Source organism: Sorex araneus, chromosome 1 (assembly GCF_027595985.1).
Source record: "Sorex araneus isolate mSorAra2 chromosome 1, mSorAra2.pri, whole genome shotgun sequence".
NCBI classification, from domain to species: domain Eukaryota; kingdom Metazoa; phylum Chordata; class Mammalia; order Eulipotyphla; family Soricidae; genus Sorex; species Sorex araneus.
Genome location: NC_073302.1, coordinates 145,283,216 through 145,303,524, shown reverse-complemented (window position 1 = coordinate 145,303,524; position 20,309 = coordinate 145,283,216). Strand labels below are relative to the sequence as shown.

The window sequence follows — 20,309 nt, the reverse complement described above, 5'->3', positions numbered from 1 at the left end:
ATGAGTTGAGGGATGACAAGATGGAACACAAATGGATTTTTAGGGCAATTAAACTACTCTTTATTAGGTTACAATGGTAGATAGATGTAATGATACATTTGCCTACACCTATACAATATCGCAGACCCTTAGGGGTAAACTTCAAATTATAGACTTCTGTGTGATTGTGATCTGTTTATTTAGTTTCATTGGTTGTATCATGCAACACTGAGTGGAGAATAATGGTAATGTGGCATGCAGGAGTGCTGCATAGATGGTGGCAGTATTCAGAATTTTAAGAGTGAGCATCATGAAAAATTGTTTGCTAATATATTGGAAGACTTACCAAAAGGTAGTTTCCCAAAGAAATGTAAATTAGCAACTCATCATACATGCATACTCTAACAAGTCTTTTTTTAATTACTGGGCCCCCAATTTCCCATCTAAAAGATACTAAATTCAGAGAATAGTTACACATACATACACAGATACATAAATAATTACACTACTTTTATAGTCCTCGAGGAATCCACACACACGCGTATATGTGTGTAGTGTATGCATTTTATGATTGATGCATTATAATAAGTAATAGTAACTGTTTTATGTGATTGAATGTGCAATTTTTATAAAACATAATTAAGATAAGCTATCTAAATCATTTTCAGTTCAGGGAAAATAATAGTATAAGAAAATTATAACCTGGGACTTGAGGAGAGTACAGGAAGAAGGGCACTTGCCTTCCATGCAGCTGTAGTGGCCACAACCCCAGTTCAAATTCCCAGTACTATGTATGGTACCCTCAGCACTGCAAGGAGCCATCCCTGAGCGCAGAGCCTGGAGTATCCCCTTAGCACTACCACATATGTCATCCCCTGTGAAAAACTAAAGAGTGCCGAGGGGCGAGTGCAAAAGGTTGGTGGTTCGTGCCCACCCAGGGACGCCAGCTGTAAAAAACTAAAGACTGCCGAGGGGCGAGTGCACTCGCGGGCTCTCCGGGCGGCTCTGTCTCACCACCCACGTCCGGTGCCCCGGAACTGCTGTGTGTGCCGTCGGTCGAGGGCAGGCGATGGAAGGAAGAAGGAAGAAGGCCAAACTGGTTGCTCGATCCGTTTATTTCATTCTCTCCCTCCGCTTCTCTCCCGCTCTCCTGGATCTCTCCCCGTGGATCTGCCCCGTGGATCTCGCCCGTGGATCTGGCCCCCCAACCCACTCTCATAGCCTAGTTAAATCTCCACAGCATCAGGGGGTTGGGGCATACACGTAGGTGTGGTCACCATCAATAGGGTAAGGTTCCTTTCCCTTAGGGGATGCTTCTCCTAGGACTTAATTCTCTTTCAGCAGAGGATCCACCCAAGGGCGGAGTCCCATGAATGTGTTTCTCTTCTCCTCAGCCAGCAAACATATAAGAATTCATAATATTAATTATTTTGTATGGACACAATAAGAGATGCATTAAAGCTTATAGAATTGCTCTCCTGGGGCCATCTCAATCTCAGACTACAGTGCTCAGGCCAGATCAGTCTTTCCTATCCCTGGCAGGGTCCCAGTCTCATAATTACTATTGGATCATGACAGCATTTGTCTATGATCAAGCTCTTAACTTATAGTTAAGAATTAGGCACTTTGGCCAGGCCCATCTCGATGCCAGGGTAGCACATAACTCACCGCTTGCCCTGGATCCTTCCTGTCCCACGTCGGGGACCCTACTTTGGGGTGCTAGGAACTGAGGGCAACTGAGGCTTAAGTGGAGAAAGCAGAGGCCCGGGAGGGAATATTCGAGGCCAATTAATTCCCAAGTTATAAAAACATAATATTGTCTTCTTGTGTCTATACAAAACAGTCATAGCTTTAAAGTAAATTATTCAAAAGGCACAAGAAGAAGAGAAAGGCAATATTAACTTATATAATATAAATTCAGTATCCTAGGAAGGTCTGACCTTGCAAATTAGCAGAGTCAGATTAAGGGAAAGCCTCGGATTAACTCTTTTGGGGAAGAGAGCATGGAGAAGTGATTATAGCTAAACAAAGGGATGGGAGAGATTCGGGAACACCTTGATGGGTGAGACTGGGGTAAGCCTAAACTCTGGGTAAAACCGGGACAAGCTACTTGTGGCAAGGAGGGAAAGGACAAAGTAATGTCATCCTACAATCCCCCATCAAAAACAAAAAAAGGAGAAAAAGAAAATTACAGATTTTACTTCTGAACAGTGATACAAATTTTTTATTTTTTAATTATTATTTTTTTCTTTTGGGGTTACACCGGGCAGTACACAGGGGTTACTCCTGGCTCTGCACTCAGGAATTACTCCTGGTAGTGCTTGGAGGACTGTATGGGATGCTGGGAATCAAACCCGGGTCAGCTGCGTGCAAGGCAAACGCCCTACCCGCTGTGCTATCACTCCAGCCCCTGAAATGATAAATCTTAATGGAACTTCTATCTTTGAAATAATTTCAGTTCTACAGACGTTACAAAACTAGCAGAGTATAAAGTACTCCATATCCACTTACCTCTATAATTTATATCTTGCAGTCATTGTCATAAAAATGAATTGAAACTGATGCATTATTATAAAATCCATCATTTTTGAATTTCCTTAGTTTTTAATGGTTTTCTGCTCCAGGATTCCTTTCCAGACACCACAATACCTCTCATTGTTTTGTCTTTTTGGACTTCTCTTGACTGTGGCAATTTCCCAGATACTCCTTATGTTTTCTTTTATGGTGATAAAAAATACATAGAACATAAAATTCGCTCTTAACCACATTCAGTGTACAGTTCAGTCATGACTAAGTACATTTATATTGTTGTCTATATCATAACATTCATCTCTCTATCATTTTCGTAAGTCATCCTATAAACCAAAAACTGAATTCACTGAACACTAACTCTCTCTGTCTCCCTCTCCCAGCTTTTGGCAGTCAATATTCAGGGGTAAGGATAATGGGTGGAGGGTGTAAGTTTGCAACATCTGTATGCATAAAACCCTATCATTAATAGTATCGTAAATATAGCACCTTCCTCCCTTTGTTCATCAATTTGCTTGAGTGGGCACCAGTAAATGTCTCCATCATAAGACTTGTTACTGTTTTTGACATATCAAATATGCCACGGGTAGCTTGCCAGGCTCTGCCATGGGGGCAAGAGACTCTCGGTACCTTGCCGGGCTCTCTGAGAGGGCGGAGGAATCAAACTCAGGTTGCCCGCATGCAAGGCAAACACCCTGCCCGCTGTGCTATTGCTCCAGCCCTATAGTAAATATAATGCCTAAAATAAAGTACGTTTTTAAAAAAGATCTCCCTTTGGCTCCATACTCCAGTCTCTGGTTACAAATATGCTACTTTTTGTTTTTACAAGGAAAAATGTTTATTTTTACTTTATAAATTCTACATATATGTGATCATGCGATGCTTGTCTATTGTTGTTGTTTATTGATTCATATCAATAAACCTGCTATGCTCAGAACTTACTTCTGGAAGTGGTTGGTGAGTACTTGTGAAGGTGAGGGTTGTAAGGCAAATTTCACATAGTATAAGTGTTCTGGCAACAAAATTTCCCATCTTCACCCCTTCCCAAAATACCTTTATTTCATCTGTACTTTTTAATGGATATAATTTTTGCTTAATACTTTTTGACATTTTAAAGGTAGAATTAAATTTTGCTTCAGTTTTCTCTGGTGCCAACTGCCCTGTATTTCTCCCTTTATGTGATCTATTTATCTGATTTTAGATTCACTCAATGTTTTTTGTTTTAAACTCATGGCTATTTTTGTTCATTTTATTTATTTATTTATTTATTTATTTATTTTTGCTTTTTGGGTCACACCCAGCAATGCACAGCGGTCACTCCTGGCTCATGCACTCAGGAATCACCCTTGGCGGTGCTCAGGGGACCATATGGGATGCTGGGATTTGAACCTGGGTCGGCCGCGTGCAAGGCAAACGCCCTACCCGCTGTGCTATCGCTCCAGCCCCTATTTTTGTTTATTTTTAATATTTCCCTTCCTAATAATTTCTATTCATTTCAGACTTTAACTCTATATTAGGTCTCTTGTTCTGTATTCCCACACATCTCTTAAATATTGTCTGTATTTTATGTCCATTTTTCTTTTCAAGCTTCTCTCTGGTTATTTTTTTCTGAGCCATTCTCCAGTTTCTTCTTATTTCATCTGTCCAGTCTTATTCTTCGAAGGGCTGGAAAGATGGTACAGTGGGTAAGGTGCTTGCCTTGCATTCGTGCAACCTTAGTTCAATCCCCAGCATCCTGTGTGGTCCCCTGAACATCATCCCTGAACCCAGAGGCAGGAGTAAGCCCTGAACTGCTGGATCAGCCTCAAAACAAAAGCAGTCCTATTGCTTCACATTATCGCTTACACTTTTATAGTATTTATATGCTGTTGTTGATGCAGCTGATCTTAGAGTTTTTATCTCTTCATACACTTAAGTTTTTAATATATATTTTTTGTGGGAGGGCCACACTTAGCAGTACTCAGGGCTAACTTGTGGTTCTGTGCTAAGGGATCACTCCTAGTGGTCCTCAGGGAACTGTATGTGGTTGCTGGATTAGAATCTGGGACAGCTGCAGGCAAAGCAATCACCTTAACCCCTATACTATTTCTTTGGTCTTGGAACTTTTTCTGTCATTGTTCTGTTGTTTGCTTGTTTCTTTTGGATCCCCACATGTCTGTGTTTGGGTGTACTTCTGACTCTGTGCTCAGGATCACTTCTGTCTGACTTGGGGGGCCATATGAGATACTAGGGATAGAACCCTGGTTGGTCATGTGCAAGGTAAGCACCCTACCCTTTGTACTCCCGTTCCATGGAATTTGGCTTTAATATATTAAATTTGGCTTTAATTAATGAAGGTCAACTTCAAAATTTGTCATCTTTTAAGGTAGTTTTTGCTCAAATTAATAATCCCAAGCAAGCATAAAATAAAAATTATTCATTTTTTCTGAAATATTAGCAATATACTTTTAAGAATTACCCTGGGTTTTTTTTTTGCTTTTTGGGTCACAACCGGCAATGCACAGGGGTCACTCCTGGCTCATGCACTCAGGAATCACCTCTGGCGGTGCTCAGGGGACCATATGGGATGCTGGGATTCGAACCCGGGTCGACCGCGTGCAGGGCAAACGCCCTACCCGCTGTGCTATCACTCCAGCCCCCATAATTATCCTGTTTTTTACTGATAAAGTATCTGTATATTATCACTTGTATCACTTGTCATCCCATTGATCTTCGATTTGCTCAAGCGGGCGCCAGTAACGTCTCCATTTGTCCCTGTCGTGTGCTAGTGTAGCCCAATGGCATCTGCTCGCTCCAGGAACACGAAGAGCCTCAAACTATTCATTCAGGGTTTTGACAAAGATGTCTGACCATCTCATAGGTGGGCAGCCACGCGGTCTTTTGATGTCCTGTGGAATCCAGTCGGTAATACCTCTAGTCCAGCGGTCGTCTCTAAATCACATTATGTGTCTGGCCCATCTGATTTTCGAAGCCTTGGCAAATGAGACAGCGTCCCAGATTCTTGATCATCAACAGAGGTCGGAACTCCAGATTCCTTCTCTCACTTGAATAAAATATGATATTCCAAGCATAGCTCTTTCAATTTCTCTTTGGGATACCTGAATAGCATTCTCGTCCTGTTTGCGTAGAACCCAGGTCTTTGAGGCATACGTTAGTGCAGGAAGAACGGTGGAGTCGAAAAGATGTGCCCGGAGCCGGAGGTTCTTCATCGTCTTAACCACTTCTTTGACTCTCTTGAAAGCATTCCACGATGCTCTCTTCCTCCTGCGCAGTTCTGGCGCCAAGTCGTTCCTCATATTGAGTTCTTGACCCAGATACACATAGCTGCTGCATTCAGAGATGTTCGTTCCATTGAGAGCAAATGGAACGTCAGGAACTAGTTCGTTTCTCATGAAGATTGTCATTGTGAGACTCAGCTGTAGTCCGACCTTTCCACACTCGAGGTCGAAGTCGGCCAGCATTTGTGCCACTTGGCTAATGTTTGGTGTTATTAGAACAATGTCATCAGCGAAGTGGAGGTGGTGCAGTTGCCGACGGTCTATCTTCACTTCCATTCCTTCCCATTTCAATCATCACATGATGTTCTCGAGGGTGGCACTGAAGAGTTTCAGTGAAATGGTATTGCCCTGACGAACCCCTCTCTTTACATCAGTGATCACTTCCTTGTAGAATGGTGAGATCCTGGTGGTGAATCTGTAATACAGCTTGAGGAGGATCTTGATGTACTGAGTTTGAACACCCTGTTTGGCTTGGGTTTAGATGACTGCTTCAGTCTCAACAGAATCAAAGGCCTTTAAGTCGATGAACGTTAGACAGAGCGGCATCTTGAACTCTCACGAAACTTCAATGAGCTTGGTCACCATGTGGATATGGTCAATCAATATATCTCATATATATAATATATGTATCTAATACATATACACACATATACCTAAAGTATGTTCTTAATCTCAAAGTTTCTATTTTTTTCCTCTCAAACTTCTTTGCTATTATTCCATTTTCAGTTTCTCAAATACATATATACATCAAATTTTTTACTCTTTCAAATATCCATTTATTCCATATTTCCTGAAGATGTTCTCTCCATTTAGGTTTAATTGGTTCCTAAAGACTGATATTTATTTTAGGGACAAGTACAGGAATTAGTTTCTACTCTACTCTGCCTATAATCTTCATTTTTCTTTCTTTTTTTTCTTTTTGGGTCACACCCGACAATACACAGGGGTCACTCCTGGCTCTGCACTCAGGAATTATCCCTGGCGGTGCTCAGGGGAACATATGGGATGCTGGGAATCGAACCCGGGTCGCCGTGTGCAAGGCAAATGCCCTACCCGCTGTGCTATCGCCCCAGCCCCTAATCTTCATTTTTCAATGAAACAAAAAAAGAAATGCAAAACTGGAGGGAAGATTTTCAGAAAGCAAAGGAATAGTCACTATGAAGATGTAGAATTTCTAACTAAACTGAAATTTATTTAGGATTAATTTATACTTATTTCATATAATTTCAGTTAAGAAATAATACATCATTATTGCAACTAAATTTTATGTGTAGCATTTGAATGTCATGGCATTAATATTGTATTTATATGGCAATATTAAGAAGGAATGAGGAAATCAATAGGTTATGAGAATTACATGATTACATGGGCATGTTCACTGAAATTTATTAGTCAGTATATTTTAACAAGCTATATGTTAATGTACTTTCCTATATAAATATTCTATTTTAATACTACTTGAAGAGACAAAAAGAGACCAACCTTACAACATATGGATCTTGATTGCAATAAAAGTAATTTTGCTTATTTTATATTGAAGAAATCTAATATGTGGTCAAATTTAAGAATTATTAATATTTTAGCATTCATAGTAGCACAGTACTAGGGTAGTTTTTGTCTTTATATTTTTTAAATACAGGGATTTAATTCATACAATGAATTATTATCTAGGATTGACTTTAAGATAATGCAGTTGGATGGAGCAAGTAAAGGAAAAAATATTTATGTATTGATACTTTTGAAACTGGATGATGGGTATATCGGTGTTTATTACACTGTTTTTCTACTTTTGAATGGGTTTACAACTTTCTGTAAAACAAAGTATAAGTGCAGTGAAAGGAACACTTCACCATTTCTCATTAATAGTTTTTTTTTTAATCCCTCAACACCAGAGTAACATGCACCCCAGCCCTCTAATTCTCCCCCATCTTTGTTCACACTATTTTCTTAACTCAGTCATTTGGAGGAGGAAAAGAACCTGTTGGAAATTTTTCATTACTCTGTTTAAACGCAGGATGGCACTCTTTGAATTAGTAATTAGCCAAAAGTTCACTCACTGCGTAAAGTCCCTTGCCTTTACAGTACTGCCTCTTCCTAGGATAATTTGTCTTAAATTGTAAATTAAAACTTTCCAGGTAGCTTTTATCGATGATGACTATTTAACTTTACTTTTATAACTTGCCTGTTTCTTTCTATTACCAGTTCTTAAGTTTTTTAAAAAATAAAGTTCACAGCCATTTAAGGGTGGGGAGATGAGAAACCAGTTGTGTCCACTCATCTGCGTGGGTGTTTAACTAGGAAATTAGCCATAGAATAGAATAGATATATTCTAGTACATCTGTATCTAAAGCTCTGTATAATTCATCTGTATTTAAACCTGTCACTTGCCAACTAGAGTCCTTATTTCTTCGCTAAAAATGGCACTGAGCCAGCTACCACTGATAAAGGTCCACAGGAGGTCTGTTGACTGTGGACAGATGCTTTCTCCTTTCAACCCTCAATAAGAATGGAAATAACTCTGTTCTTGGACGTTCTCGGTGTGATTCATGCCTTCTTTTAGCCAACTATTCATGTATCACCAGAAGAATTACACCTACTACCTCCGGTGTAGGAAGGGGGGAAAAATCAAGTGAGCAATAATATTAGCAGAAGCTTGAAACTTCAGAGCCAGTATTCAGAAATTTTCTTCCCCACCTCCTTCCCCCAGATCGATTCCTTTTTGGTTCTGGCCATCGGAAATTGACTTGGACTGGAATTTTAGGGCATCAATCCTGATTCTCCCCAAACCCCCAAACTCTGGAAACTCTTAAATCTTTCCCTACCCTGCACTTAACAGCGGGAACAAATAAAAGATGCAGCCGATTCAAACCGCTGAAAGGCAACATTTGTCCGGAGCTATTTTCACTTTTCACTTTTTCCCCCCCTTCCCTATTTCCGATTTGTGTGCCAAACTGTTTGCTTGCTTAGGACAGAGAAAAACATATTTGGGTACCCTCAGTTTAAAGCCAGTAGCTCTCCCCGGCAACTGAAAGTGAAAGCGCTACGTTGTAGGGTTTTATCCTTAAAGGAGGGGATGGCAGCTGTTATGCTCCGAGGAGGTGCGGGTGGGAGGAGGGGGAGAGCGGGATGGGGAAGCTTGAAGAACCAGTTTTGAGGTTTTGTTTGTTTATCTTGAGATCGCAGCGGGGTTCCTGTCTCCCTCCTCCCACCACCCTTTTGGGGTCTGACTTCAGATTTATTTTCATTTGGGCAATCATTGAAGTTTCATTCAATGTCCTGACTTAAAAAAATACACTCCACTTGTAGCTTTCCCGGTTGCACTTTAAAACACCATCCAGCCTCACCCTCATCTGGAAATAATGCAAGTTTCTCTTTCGCTCCCACCCCCCGCCCCCCACCCACCCTTTCTTCCTTTCCCCACATTTTTCCCCCTTTTAAAGCCCCACATAACCTGAAGTCAGTAATAAGATGGAAAATGTGCTGGTCTTAGTTTCCTTTCGTCTACTCTCGCTTTTGGTGGCACTCTTCCTTGCTAAGGTGTATTTTTAAAGCACAGACATTTTGTGCACGTGTAGCTACACACGCTTGAAACGTGCCCCTCATCTACGTTTGCTGTAACTTTCCCCAGAGACATTGTTTTGGTGCAACTTGGAATATTTTTGTTCTGTGGACTTAATGAAAACCCACGGAGAAAGACACCAAAGATCTCAGCGGTGACGTTCGTTCATCTAAAGTCATTCATCCTCTCCCTCCCCCTTCCTTTTTTCCAAGAAAGAACTGATCACAAACCGGACCAGAACTTTCAAAAGGAGGTTAGAAAAGGAGGAAGGAAGGAGGAGTGGGGTAAGGGATCGAGGTTAGGTGGACCAGAAATTCTCATTCAAGGGTGGAAAAGTTGACATTGTCTAAGCCCTTCTGAATGGCTGGCTGGTAGTGGGTTACCCTGATTGTACCTCCACCTCCCCTCCCCCTCCACGTGACGACCCAGGACACATGCGCACCCGAAGCTGCCCGGCACATCTGCAGACTGACGTCAGTGTTCTGCCTCCGAGGAAAAGCTGCCAAAATTTTCTTCTGCAATTCAAGTTGGCTGGGGGCCGGTAGTGAGATTTAGGCTACTTCAACAAAACTTTGCTGCCCTCCTGCTCCTCTTGTCTTCTTTTCTCCTGATACCTTTTGATGCTCTTCACATGTTATTTGCATAGCAAAGGCACCAAGCTGTCCAGGAAGAGAGGGTACCACTTCCACCCCCAATAAGTCTTTTCCCCCTTCCTTTCTTTTTTTCCCCCCTTCCTTTCCTTTATTTTTATTTCTTTATTTTGAGAGGGGGGGCAGAAAAGGGGGGCTGCAAAGGCAGTATCTCAGGATAGTCTGGATATATTGAAGGCATCTCTTTTTTTTTTCCTGCTAAATCGGAACATCCGTTCTCTAAAGCCCGGTTAGCCAGACTATAGGGTTTTATTCTGGCTGCAGAATAACTGACTGCTGTGTCTTTGCAAAAAGGGATAGGGGGAAGAGAGAGAGAGAGAGAAAAGGAGAGGGAGTACGTGAGTCGTCCAGTGCAATCTCTATTGTTTGAAACTTACTTTTTATCAGAATTTGAAGATGAAAACGGTAAGGAAGACTTCACGATATACAATGAAACCATTTTTTAGAAGAATTAAATTGTGTGCTTTGCTTGTCTTCCGAATAACGTCTAGAAAATTTTGTGTGAGTGTATGTGTGTATGTGTGTGTATGTGCGTGTGTGTATGTGTGTGTGCGCGCGTTTTAATGGCAATGAGTGAGCTTGACTGAACTCATTTTACAGATAGAAATCTTTTTAACTCCAGACTAGTGGGGGTTGGAAGATTCTGCGTCTGTGCAGGAATTTTCTGATGCAAAAACCAAAACCAGTTAATTATATGAATAGACATGTTTTGTGAAGTATGACTTGATTATGCTTATTGTGGCGTTTTAATTAATTGTGGTGGTTTCACTAAGCAGTCAACGGGAAAGTAATAATAATGATGTGTATTTTAAACTGATACCTAGTGTTTTTTTTTTTTTGAAAAGCACACACACACAAACCCTCCACATTTTATAGTTTTGTGTCAGTGTCTTAAGTAGTCAGACAAGTGCATATTTTATGCCTAGGCTCAGAGGGCAGAGTTAATGTGCTAGCTGTAGCCCTGATGCTCAAGGATATGTTAAGCTCTTAATAGGCTAATCAAAGAGATGGAAGCGTGTGTTTTTGATTTACTTTTGGCCACTTGGGACGTGCTAGACGCATAACCATACGGAGCTTTGAATATCGGGGTATGTCTGTATATATGGTCTGTGAGATCAAAGTTCAGGGTTGGGGGTGGGTAAGAGTGGAGTGCTGGACGGGTGTTGGAAATCTGCCTTCTGATAATGTGTACTACGATTCCTGTCTTTGGTAATTTCTTTCCTTGTTGTACCAGAGGCAAAGAGAGCGAGAGAGTGAGAAAGCGCTCAGAGAAGGAACAAGAGAGTGAGTTTCTTACTCTTGTTTTTATTTGAGCTGCCGGTGCAACGCGTTTGGGCCAAATGCCAACTGTCTGGGTCACACGCGTTTTATCCAAATAGATTTAGCGCTGCTGTCTGGAAATGGGCTGCTGAATGTTAACTTTAGGATCAACTCAACCAGGGCAGCTCAGACTATTACCCTCTGTCTGGGCGAAGTGGGCTGCGGGGGCGCGGGGCGGGGGGCAGGAGGGTGTGCAGAAGAGTGAAGGAAAGGGAGAACTGAACCATAAGAACTTTTAAAAAGACACTGGAGTGTGCTTTTTTTACCACTTTCTCTTAACTTCACATTTCTTGGACTAATTTCTATCCTTTTTTGTCTTTGCTTGTGCTGATTAAACTGAAACTTAGATGTGGGAATGACAGTTCTCCAAATTCGTGACAGAGAAAGAAATGTCACCTAAGACTGGTATAAGTTGAATGAAATTGAGAAAATTAATTTTGGAGATAATTGTTTTCCTGTGTTTCACCAAAGGGGTAGCTGCAGTTCTGGTTTATATTAGTGTTGTGGATTAGGATATTGCATTTTTGAAGAATAGCATATAGAGGCAAATAAGTTGATTTCCAACAAATTTCCATCAAATTTATTCATCTTTGTAAATGACAGCAAATGAAATCTACATTGTGATATTGATATTTCTGTGATTCTCTGACCGCATGAACAAAAATGTTTTAATATTTAAAAAATCTGAGCCAATAAGTATAAGATTAATTCCTACTCTTGTCTGCTCTTACCATTTCCTCTTCAGTTCCTTAGCAACCACTGGTAGCTACTAGTGATTTAGGATGGGCCACTATGCCAACCCTGTGATTTTCCTGAGAGAATAAAAAGATTTACTATATTAAGAGAGTTAATAGAATATTATCGAACATTTTTGGGGTAGGAAGAAATGGTGTAAGAGGTAGATAATTTCCTTGGTTCTCCCAAAACACATTGATTATACACATTTTGAAGTAGCCTCAAGAGAAAAAAAGGTGTTTTGTTTTTTAGGAGAGAAGTTAAAAAAAAAAGCTAATGCATGTTTGACTTTCAGTATGTTAAATATAGCTTGGGACTACATGTAACTTAGGACTTAGTTTTGTAGAATTATGTTTTCTGCTTTTGCATTTGTCTCATTAATTTTTTTTGACAGGTAAATGTTGAATGTGCTTAATTACATTTATTCCATGGAAATTAATCTCACAACATTTAGAAATGTTCTGGAAATCTTTGTACTTAGTTTTTAGTGGTGTACTTGGCATACAACAGGTGACAATAAATATTTGCTGAGAATGTAAATGAAAATGAAATGAGAAATTCATTTTTACTTATAAGATTAAACACCTAAAGGAGGCATAACATGTTGCTTCCTTTGCAAAGACTAAATCAGTCTTAAAATAAATCACCAGAATTCAAATGGATGAAAGAAATTGAGAAGGATGTTACACATGTTTTTTAGGCCTATAATAATAGTTCAGGGAAGGAAATTATTACCTTGGTTACTCCCAGATCACTTGAGTGGGAAGTACAGATGATAGAGAAAAAAGACAAGTCAGTACCTTCCACAAGAGCAGATTACTAAGGGAATCAGTGGGGTGCAGTTGTCTGATCTTATTTCAGTGTAACTTGTGTAGCTTTGATCCCTGGAAGCAGGTAAATGATCTTATTTTACTTAATATCACCGGGGAGGAAAATCTTATATAAAATCAAAGTAAAATATAAATTTTTGAGTATTTTGTTTCCAAAGTTAAAACTTGGGGATGAGGGGCACACCTGTTGACGCTCAGGGCTACTCCTGGCTATGTGCTCAGAGATCACTCCTAGCAGTGCTCGGGGGACCATATGGGATGCCAGGAATCAGATCCAGGTCAGCCACATGCAAGGCAAGTGTCCTATCTGCTATACTATTGCTTCAGCCCTCAGGGTTAAAATATTTTTTAATGTAGCCATCATATCCTAATTACTGGACTGCTGTCTCTGGAAGACAATACAACTTAACTGATTGCTGACTGATTGCATTCTTCTATCCAAATATTCCACATTTTTAGTGGGAAGGAGGAACATAAAAAAATTGAAGAGGGCTTTAAAAAGTGATGAATGAGATAATAAGGAGAGAGGTCTTATTATTTATTTAGCCAGTAAAGTGAAGTGTATAGACAGACACTTTCCATCTGTGTAATCCACTTTAATCTCTCTCTCTCCCTGTCTCTCTCTCTCTTTCTCTTACACACACACACACACACACACACACACACACACACACACCCTCTGAAAGGTAGATATCATCATCAAAAGATACAGACAGGTTTATTGGAGTTAAGTCTTTTTGTGTGTTCCACAGCATATTTTTACTACAGGATGGAAAGAGTTAATCCATTATGGTTTCTGAATAATTATGTAATATTTTATTTTTTTTTTGCTTTTTTTTTTTTTGGGTCACACCTGGCGATGCACAGGGGTTACTCCTGGCTCTGCACTCAGGAATTACCCCTGGCGGTGCTCAGGGGACCATATGGGATGCTGGGACTTGAACCCGGGTCGACCGCGTGCAAGGCAAACGCCCTACCCGCTGTGCTATCTCTCCAGCCCCAATTATGTAATATTTTAATGTCAGTCTGACTTTTGGAAAGTATCTGAAAAAGTTAGTACCTATACATATTTGTTTATGGTGTGCAGATTAACCAACTCCCACCCCAGCAGGTGTTAGAAAGTTAGTCAATCCATTCATTTTTGTTGTGCAGATGACTAATAGTGTTTGGGTACATTGGTTGTTCACTGTAATTGAGCTTCAGTCAGATTACTTACTGTTAATTTTTTTCACTGGCACTGAGTATCTTTTGTGGGTTAGACCACACCTAGTAGTTCAAGAATTACCCTAGACTCTGTGCTCAGGTTCACTTCTGGTGGATCATATGTGATGTTAGGAATTTAAAACAGTATCTTCTACATGCAAGGCAGGCACCTTAACCCTGTACTCTCTCTCTTTTCTTGGAATATATATTTTAAACAGTGAAGGAGGGGAGGAAGGGAAAAAGGAGAAAATCAAATTTATAAAGTACCCATGATAAATTCTATACCCATGATAAATTCTGTATCCAGTGGTTAAATTCCATAGCCACTGGAGTAAAGACTGTAGCTCTGGTTTGTCAACTTTAATGCTCCTGCATCTTTCTACTGTGCACCAATGCCTTTTTTTTTTATTACAAGTCCTACAATTAAATGCTAGTCTACTTCTGGCAAAGTCATTACATATTATTTTTGCTCTCAATTCTATATTCTACTGACTTGTCTCCTTAAAGGAAGATTAGTTTAAAGTATACATGGGAATATTGTACGAAATAAATATGATCACCAAAAATAAAGCAATGAAAAATATATGTTGTTCATGAAGCTACAGTTATATTTTAACTAATATCTCATGGGGAGGTCTGGAGTATGGATATTTCATGTGTTATTTATTTTATTTATTTTAAATAAGTTGTCACAGCCTTTTTTATTCTTTGTTTTCATTTTTTGGGAGACCATACTGCACACGGGCTATTCCTGGCTCTGTGCTCTATAATATCCCAGTGATGCTTGGGGGCAGGGATCTTACCCAGTGATGGGGACCAAACAGAGGCCAGCTGCATGCCAGGCAAGTGCTTTACCTCCTTCACTATCTCTATGGCCCCAACCCTTTTATTTTTGAGTCAGAAATATATTTTGAATATAAATACATCAGAAGCCATTAGACTACATAATAACCATTGCTGCTGTCATAAACTATTATTTTAGAGTTCTAAAATTGCTTTTCAGTTTTTTATCTTTTTAAAAAAATTTTTGAGGGTAATTTTTTCTTTTTTTTTTTTGGGTCACACCCAGTGATGCTCAGGGGTTACTCCTGGCTTTGCACTCAGGAATTACTCCTGGCAGTGCTTGGGGGACCATATGGGATGCCGGGGATTGAACCCCGGACGGCCGCGTGCAAGGCGAACGCCCTACCCGCTGTGCTATCACTCCGGCCCCTTGAGGGTATTTTTTTCTTTGAGGGGGAGGTGTTGGGCAGGCCGTGCTCCACTCAGTGATGCACAGTGGTGCTACTCCTGGTCCTGCACTCAGGGGTTGCTCATGTGGTGCTTAGGGAACAATGTGGTACTGGAATCAAACCATGTGGTACTGGGATCAAACCTAGGACTCCTATAGCTCTGGCCCCGTGAGCTATTTCTCCAATCCTACTTTTTAAAAACATTTTTCCCTAACTTTAGTTAAATATCATGATTTACAAAGTTGTTCATAATTTAGTTGTTTTGGGGATTCAGTGTTCCAGCACCAATCCTACGATCAATGTGACCCTTCTTTCACTATTGCTCCCACTTTCCCACCTACCTCTCAAGCCTACCCTCTTAGCAGGCATACAGCAATTTATTTTATATTGCTTTGTTACAATAGGATGGTTAATAAATTGTAAAAAAAGTACTTCAGTAAAAAAATGTTTGTTAAATTTGTTTGATTGGTTTGGTTTTGGGAGACCACACTAGGCCTGTGATGTTCAGGGGTTATTCCTGACTTTGCACTTAGAAATTATACCTGGCAGTGCTCAGGGGACCAAATGGGATTCTGGGGATTGAACCCAGATTGGCTGCATGGAGGGTGAGTACCCTACATGATATATTATCTCTCCAGCCCCAAATTTGTGAAAATTGTATTCCACAGTGGTGTTATTAAAGTCAACTGTCCAAGGACTTACTGAGCTGTTTGTTACTAGCTGAACCTTCTCTGTTATTGCTTTTGTTTATTGAACTTAGTGTGCTTCTATGCTACTTTTCCATCTAATTTGTGGGCTCCTCCTGGGCTGTCAATATTGTAGGATTTGGAGTGTCCCGGCTGTGTATGCGACCGCATGCTCTAGGAGCTGTAGAACTGGAACAATTCTCTGGTTTGGCATCTCTTGAGATTAGTCATGAAGCTGTGACACTGGGCTGCAGGGTGTGGGTGTGGCTACTGGGGCTTCCAGCAGTACAGGGTTCGAGGTTTTGGGGAACGCTTCCTGCCTCCATTTCAAGAAAGCTCAGAGTTTTCAACCTGAAGACTGGCGTACCTGGAAATTTCATTGGCTTGGGTCTCTTCCGAAATTAGTTGTAAAGCTTTGAAACTGGGCCATTTATATGCTGGAGACTGTGGGTTGTGGGTGTCATTGTTGGAGCTTCAGCAGGGTGGGACCCGGCTTCATACTCCCCCCACCTCCCCATCCCCTTCCCCAGGCACCACCCCTTCTGAGAAAGCCTCAGAGCTTTCAGAAGACAGATGTAGCAAGGAGTTTCATCTCCTTTGCCACTTTTGAGTTGTTATTAGAACTAATCTGCTAGTTCTTTTGCTATCTTCTCCCAGAGTGCTGTGTGCTGGGAAAACAGGTAGTCGAATATGCTAAGATTCTGCATAAAATAAATTTCATGAGTTTTGAGAGAATTTGTAAACAGAAAGTAAAGTCCATAAAGTAAACTTAAATTTTGTTGTGATACCTGAAAAGATTAGATGTAAAATTTTTTGATTCCAAAATAAGCATCTTTTCTTTTTGGTTATATTAGAGATTAAGTTATCTCTATTATCATGACACATATGAGATTTTTTTCTTTTTGAGTCACGCCCAGCGATGCTCAGGGGTTACTCCTGGCTCTGAACTCAGGAATTACTCCAGGCAGTACTTGAGGGACCATATGGGGTGCCAGGGATCAAACCCTGGTCAGCCGCATGCAAAGCAAACGCCCTACCCGCTGTGCTATCGCTAGGGCCCCAGAGATTTTAAGGTAGAGTCAGCGTTATGGTAAATCTGGTTTAACTTTCAGAAGTTTAGTTTATACTATTTGTTTGAGTGTTTACAGACAGCTGTTAAATGTAGAAACAAAAAAAATAGGTGCTTCATAAAGCAACAAATTCTTCTCTACATATGAGTGTGTTAAAAATCACGTTAAGGAATAGGATAAATGTGCTCTGTTTATCTCATACATAAAATTAACTTTGCCTGTGAAATCAGTCTACTTTTCATTTTATCAGAGGAATGTCTGTCACTGTACCCACACACTGTTATTCTCTTGTTAAAAAATAATTTTGATTATTCCTCTTCACATTCTTTCTTTGATTATTAAGAAACCAACTTTATTCTGCCCACCACTTATATTTCTAATTCTTGTGTTTAGTCTTGTGATGTTTATTTAGACTATAAAGAACAACAATGGTCTAATTTGACTATATTAAGTTATTTTGTGTTGTATGTCATTTGGCAAGCATTTAGTAGTGTATAGATCTGTCCATTCAGGACATTTTTCAGTTAACTTAAATTTTTTTGTTTGTTTTCCTAGGTTAAAAAATGGCCATACTTTAGTTGCTAATCAGCCTAATGCTTTCCTTATGAAAATTTTACCATCATTCTTTTTTCATTTCAAACTGAGAAAATGAATCCAGTTATAGAAGAAAGTATGGGATGCTGGAAAAAAGTATCCATTATACAGTGGAACATCTAATAACTAATTTGCAAGAAGTTTTAAAGAAATAAAGTTGTTATGCTGCGATTTTGGTATGATATTGACTCTCTAGCACATAGGTAGCCCTCTAAAAATCATCCAGTCCTCTAAATTATGGAAATTTTGTGGAAGACGTTGACCTGGATTTTGAGCCTCATCATGGCATCATCGGAATTTCGTAGTGACCACAGACTTTCATACAGTTCTCAAGGTAGGAATCCTGCTTCTGAAACTGACAAAAAATATTGCTACTAATCGAACTAGTAAAAACTCTGAGCACTTAGTTTGAGCGAACACTTTCTTTGGGAACTTGTAGTGCTAGTAGAGGTCTGCTATATCAATTCAGAACTAGTTTTATGGCTGTTAAAAGCTCAGAGGGGTTTGTTTAACTTCTTCTGTTTGTATGTCATATCCAGTAGATTGTTCTTTCTTAGAAGATGATAGACCCAGGACCTCTTCTTCTGAGTCCTGAACTTTAACAGACTAATTCACTGTTAGACTTCACTGTTAGGCTTTCAAGGCAAGGTCATGTTCAAAAGGAATTCAAAGGTTTATGTTGTAAAAGAAAAACCATACATCCTATAAGACAAGATCTTGTTAGTATGAACTTTTAGTGAAAATCATGCTTTTCCAAACTTAAACTTATTTCACTAAAGCCCGGCTCACCTAGGTAAAGGAATATGAACTGTAAACATTCATTTTACAAATAATAACTATAGTTCCCTATAAAGTTCAAGTACTTGAACTTTTATATCACAGTAGGTCAGAAATGAGATCTTGACAAAGATTATGGAGTGACACCATCTTGATTTGTTTGTATTTTGGCCATTCCTGCAGTTCTTAGGGCTTGCTCCTGGTTCTGTGCTCAGGGATCACTTCTATATATGTTTGGAGGACTATATACAGTGCTGGGGATCGAACCTGGGTCAGCTGTTTGCAAAGCAAGTGCCTTACTTGCTCTCCAGCTGCTCCCAAAATGAATACCATGAAAATCATTCATAGCTAGTCACAGTAACAAATAAGTCTCACAGCGAGAGACGTTACTGGTGCCCACTCGAACAACTTGATGAGTACCGGGATGACAGTGATAGTGACAGGGACAACTAGTCCAATTCTTAGAATTATTGAAAGGCATAATTTTTAGATTTCCCTTCCAAGAGTGTATAATTAGCAGTTTTTTAGGTGATAATGGGCCTTATTTTAAAGATACTATAGATTAATGCATATGTTTAGAAGCCTGCATCTATCTATACATATATGTACATATAGATGTATACACACATCACACACATATATATATATACACACACACATATATACATAATGTAACTTTCAAAGTAGATCAACAGTCATAGCATTTAGTATGAATTCTTATTTACAAGACATAAACTAGGGGCTGGAGCGATAATGCAGCAGGCAGAGTGCTTGTCTTGCATGTGGCCAACTTCAGTCATCCCCAAGAGCCAGGAACAAGCTCTGAGCACTGCTGGGTATGACCCCAAAACAAAACAAAAAAGAAGTGAAATAAACTTTTTGGGAGGTTGGTGGTTTGAGCCACACTTGGTGATGCTCGGGGTTAATTCTTAGTTCTGTGCTCGGGGATGAGTCCTGGCAGTTCTGAGGATTGAACCCTTACTCGCTGTACTATATCTCCAGCCTGATTTTTTTTCCAATTTATTTCCACTTGGTTATTGTTTCATGGCATTTTATTCCTGCTGGTAAACTCCATCTTAGATAGTGAGGCAGTGGGGAGGTATTTAGTTTCCCTTAATGGACAATCTTGCTAAAGGAAGATGTGTTTAGGATGGTAAACAAGTAATATGTAGAACAACTAAATGAGGAAAATATATTTAATAATCTTCTAAAATTTTGTCAGTCTGAAGGCTTTTAACATAGTTTTATTGAGTGAGAGTATACATCCTATGTATGGTCGAGCCATTTAGAATGTACAGTTAAGCAGCTTTTTTGTTTTTGTTTTTGGCTTTTTGGGTCACATTCTGTGATGATGAGGGGTTACTTCTGGCTCTGCACTCAGGAATCACTCCTGGTGGGTTCGGGGACCATATGAGATGCTGGGAGTTGAACCTGGTCAACTGCATGCAAGGCAAACACCCAACCTGCTATCATACTGCTCCTGCCCCAGTTGAGCAGTTTTTAATAGAACTGTACAAAATTTTTTGGTTTTGTTTGTTAGTTTTGGGGACATACCCATTGATGCTCAGGGTTTACACACAGGAGTTACTCCTGGCAGTGCATGGGGGACCATATGGGGTGCTGGGGACTGAATCCCACCTGTTGTAATATCTGTATAACCTTATCACTAGAGTCAGAGGTAGAATATTTTCATCACCCTTGAAAGAGGCTATGTACTCATTAAAAAATCGACTGGGCAAGGTGCTAGCCTTGCTTGTACCTAACTTGAGTTCAATTCCCAGCAACTTCCCTGGAGTTATTCCTGAGCACTAAGCTAGGAGGGAACTCTGAGCAGTGCCAGCTGTGACCTCACAACAAAACAAAACAA

General features: G+C 40.0%; 1 protein-coding gene across 1 annotated transcript in view; it reads left to right on the top strand.

Annotated features, from left to right (window-relative positions):
* The first annotated feature begins 10,265 nt into the window (after positions 1-10,265).
* ADAMTS6 (ADAM metallopeptidase with thrombospondin type 1 motif 6) overlaps positions 10,266-20,309 on the top strand; it is a 264,427-nt gene continuing 254,383 nt past the window's right edge. Inside the window, exons 1-2 of the mRNA XM_004608478.2 lie at positions 10,266-10,400; positions 17,627-17,999. Of these exons, the coding sequence (XP_004608535.1) occupies positions 17,903-17,999 (97 nt within the window). The 5' untranslated portion in view covers positions 10,266-10,400; positions 17,627-17,902. The remainder of the gene's footprint in view (positions 10,401-17,626; positions 18,000-20,309) is intronic.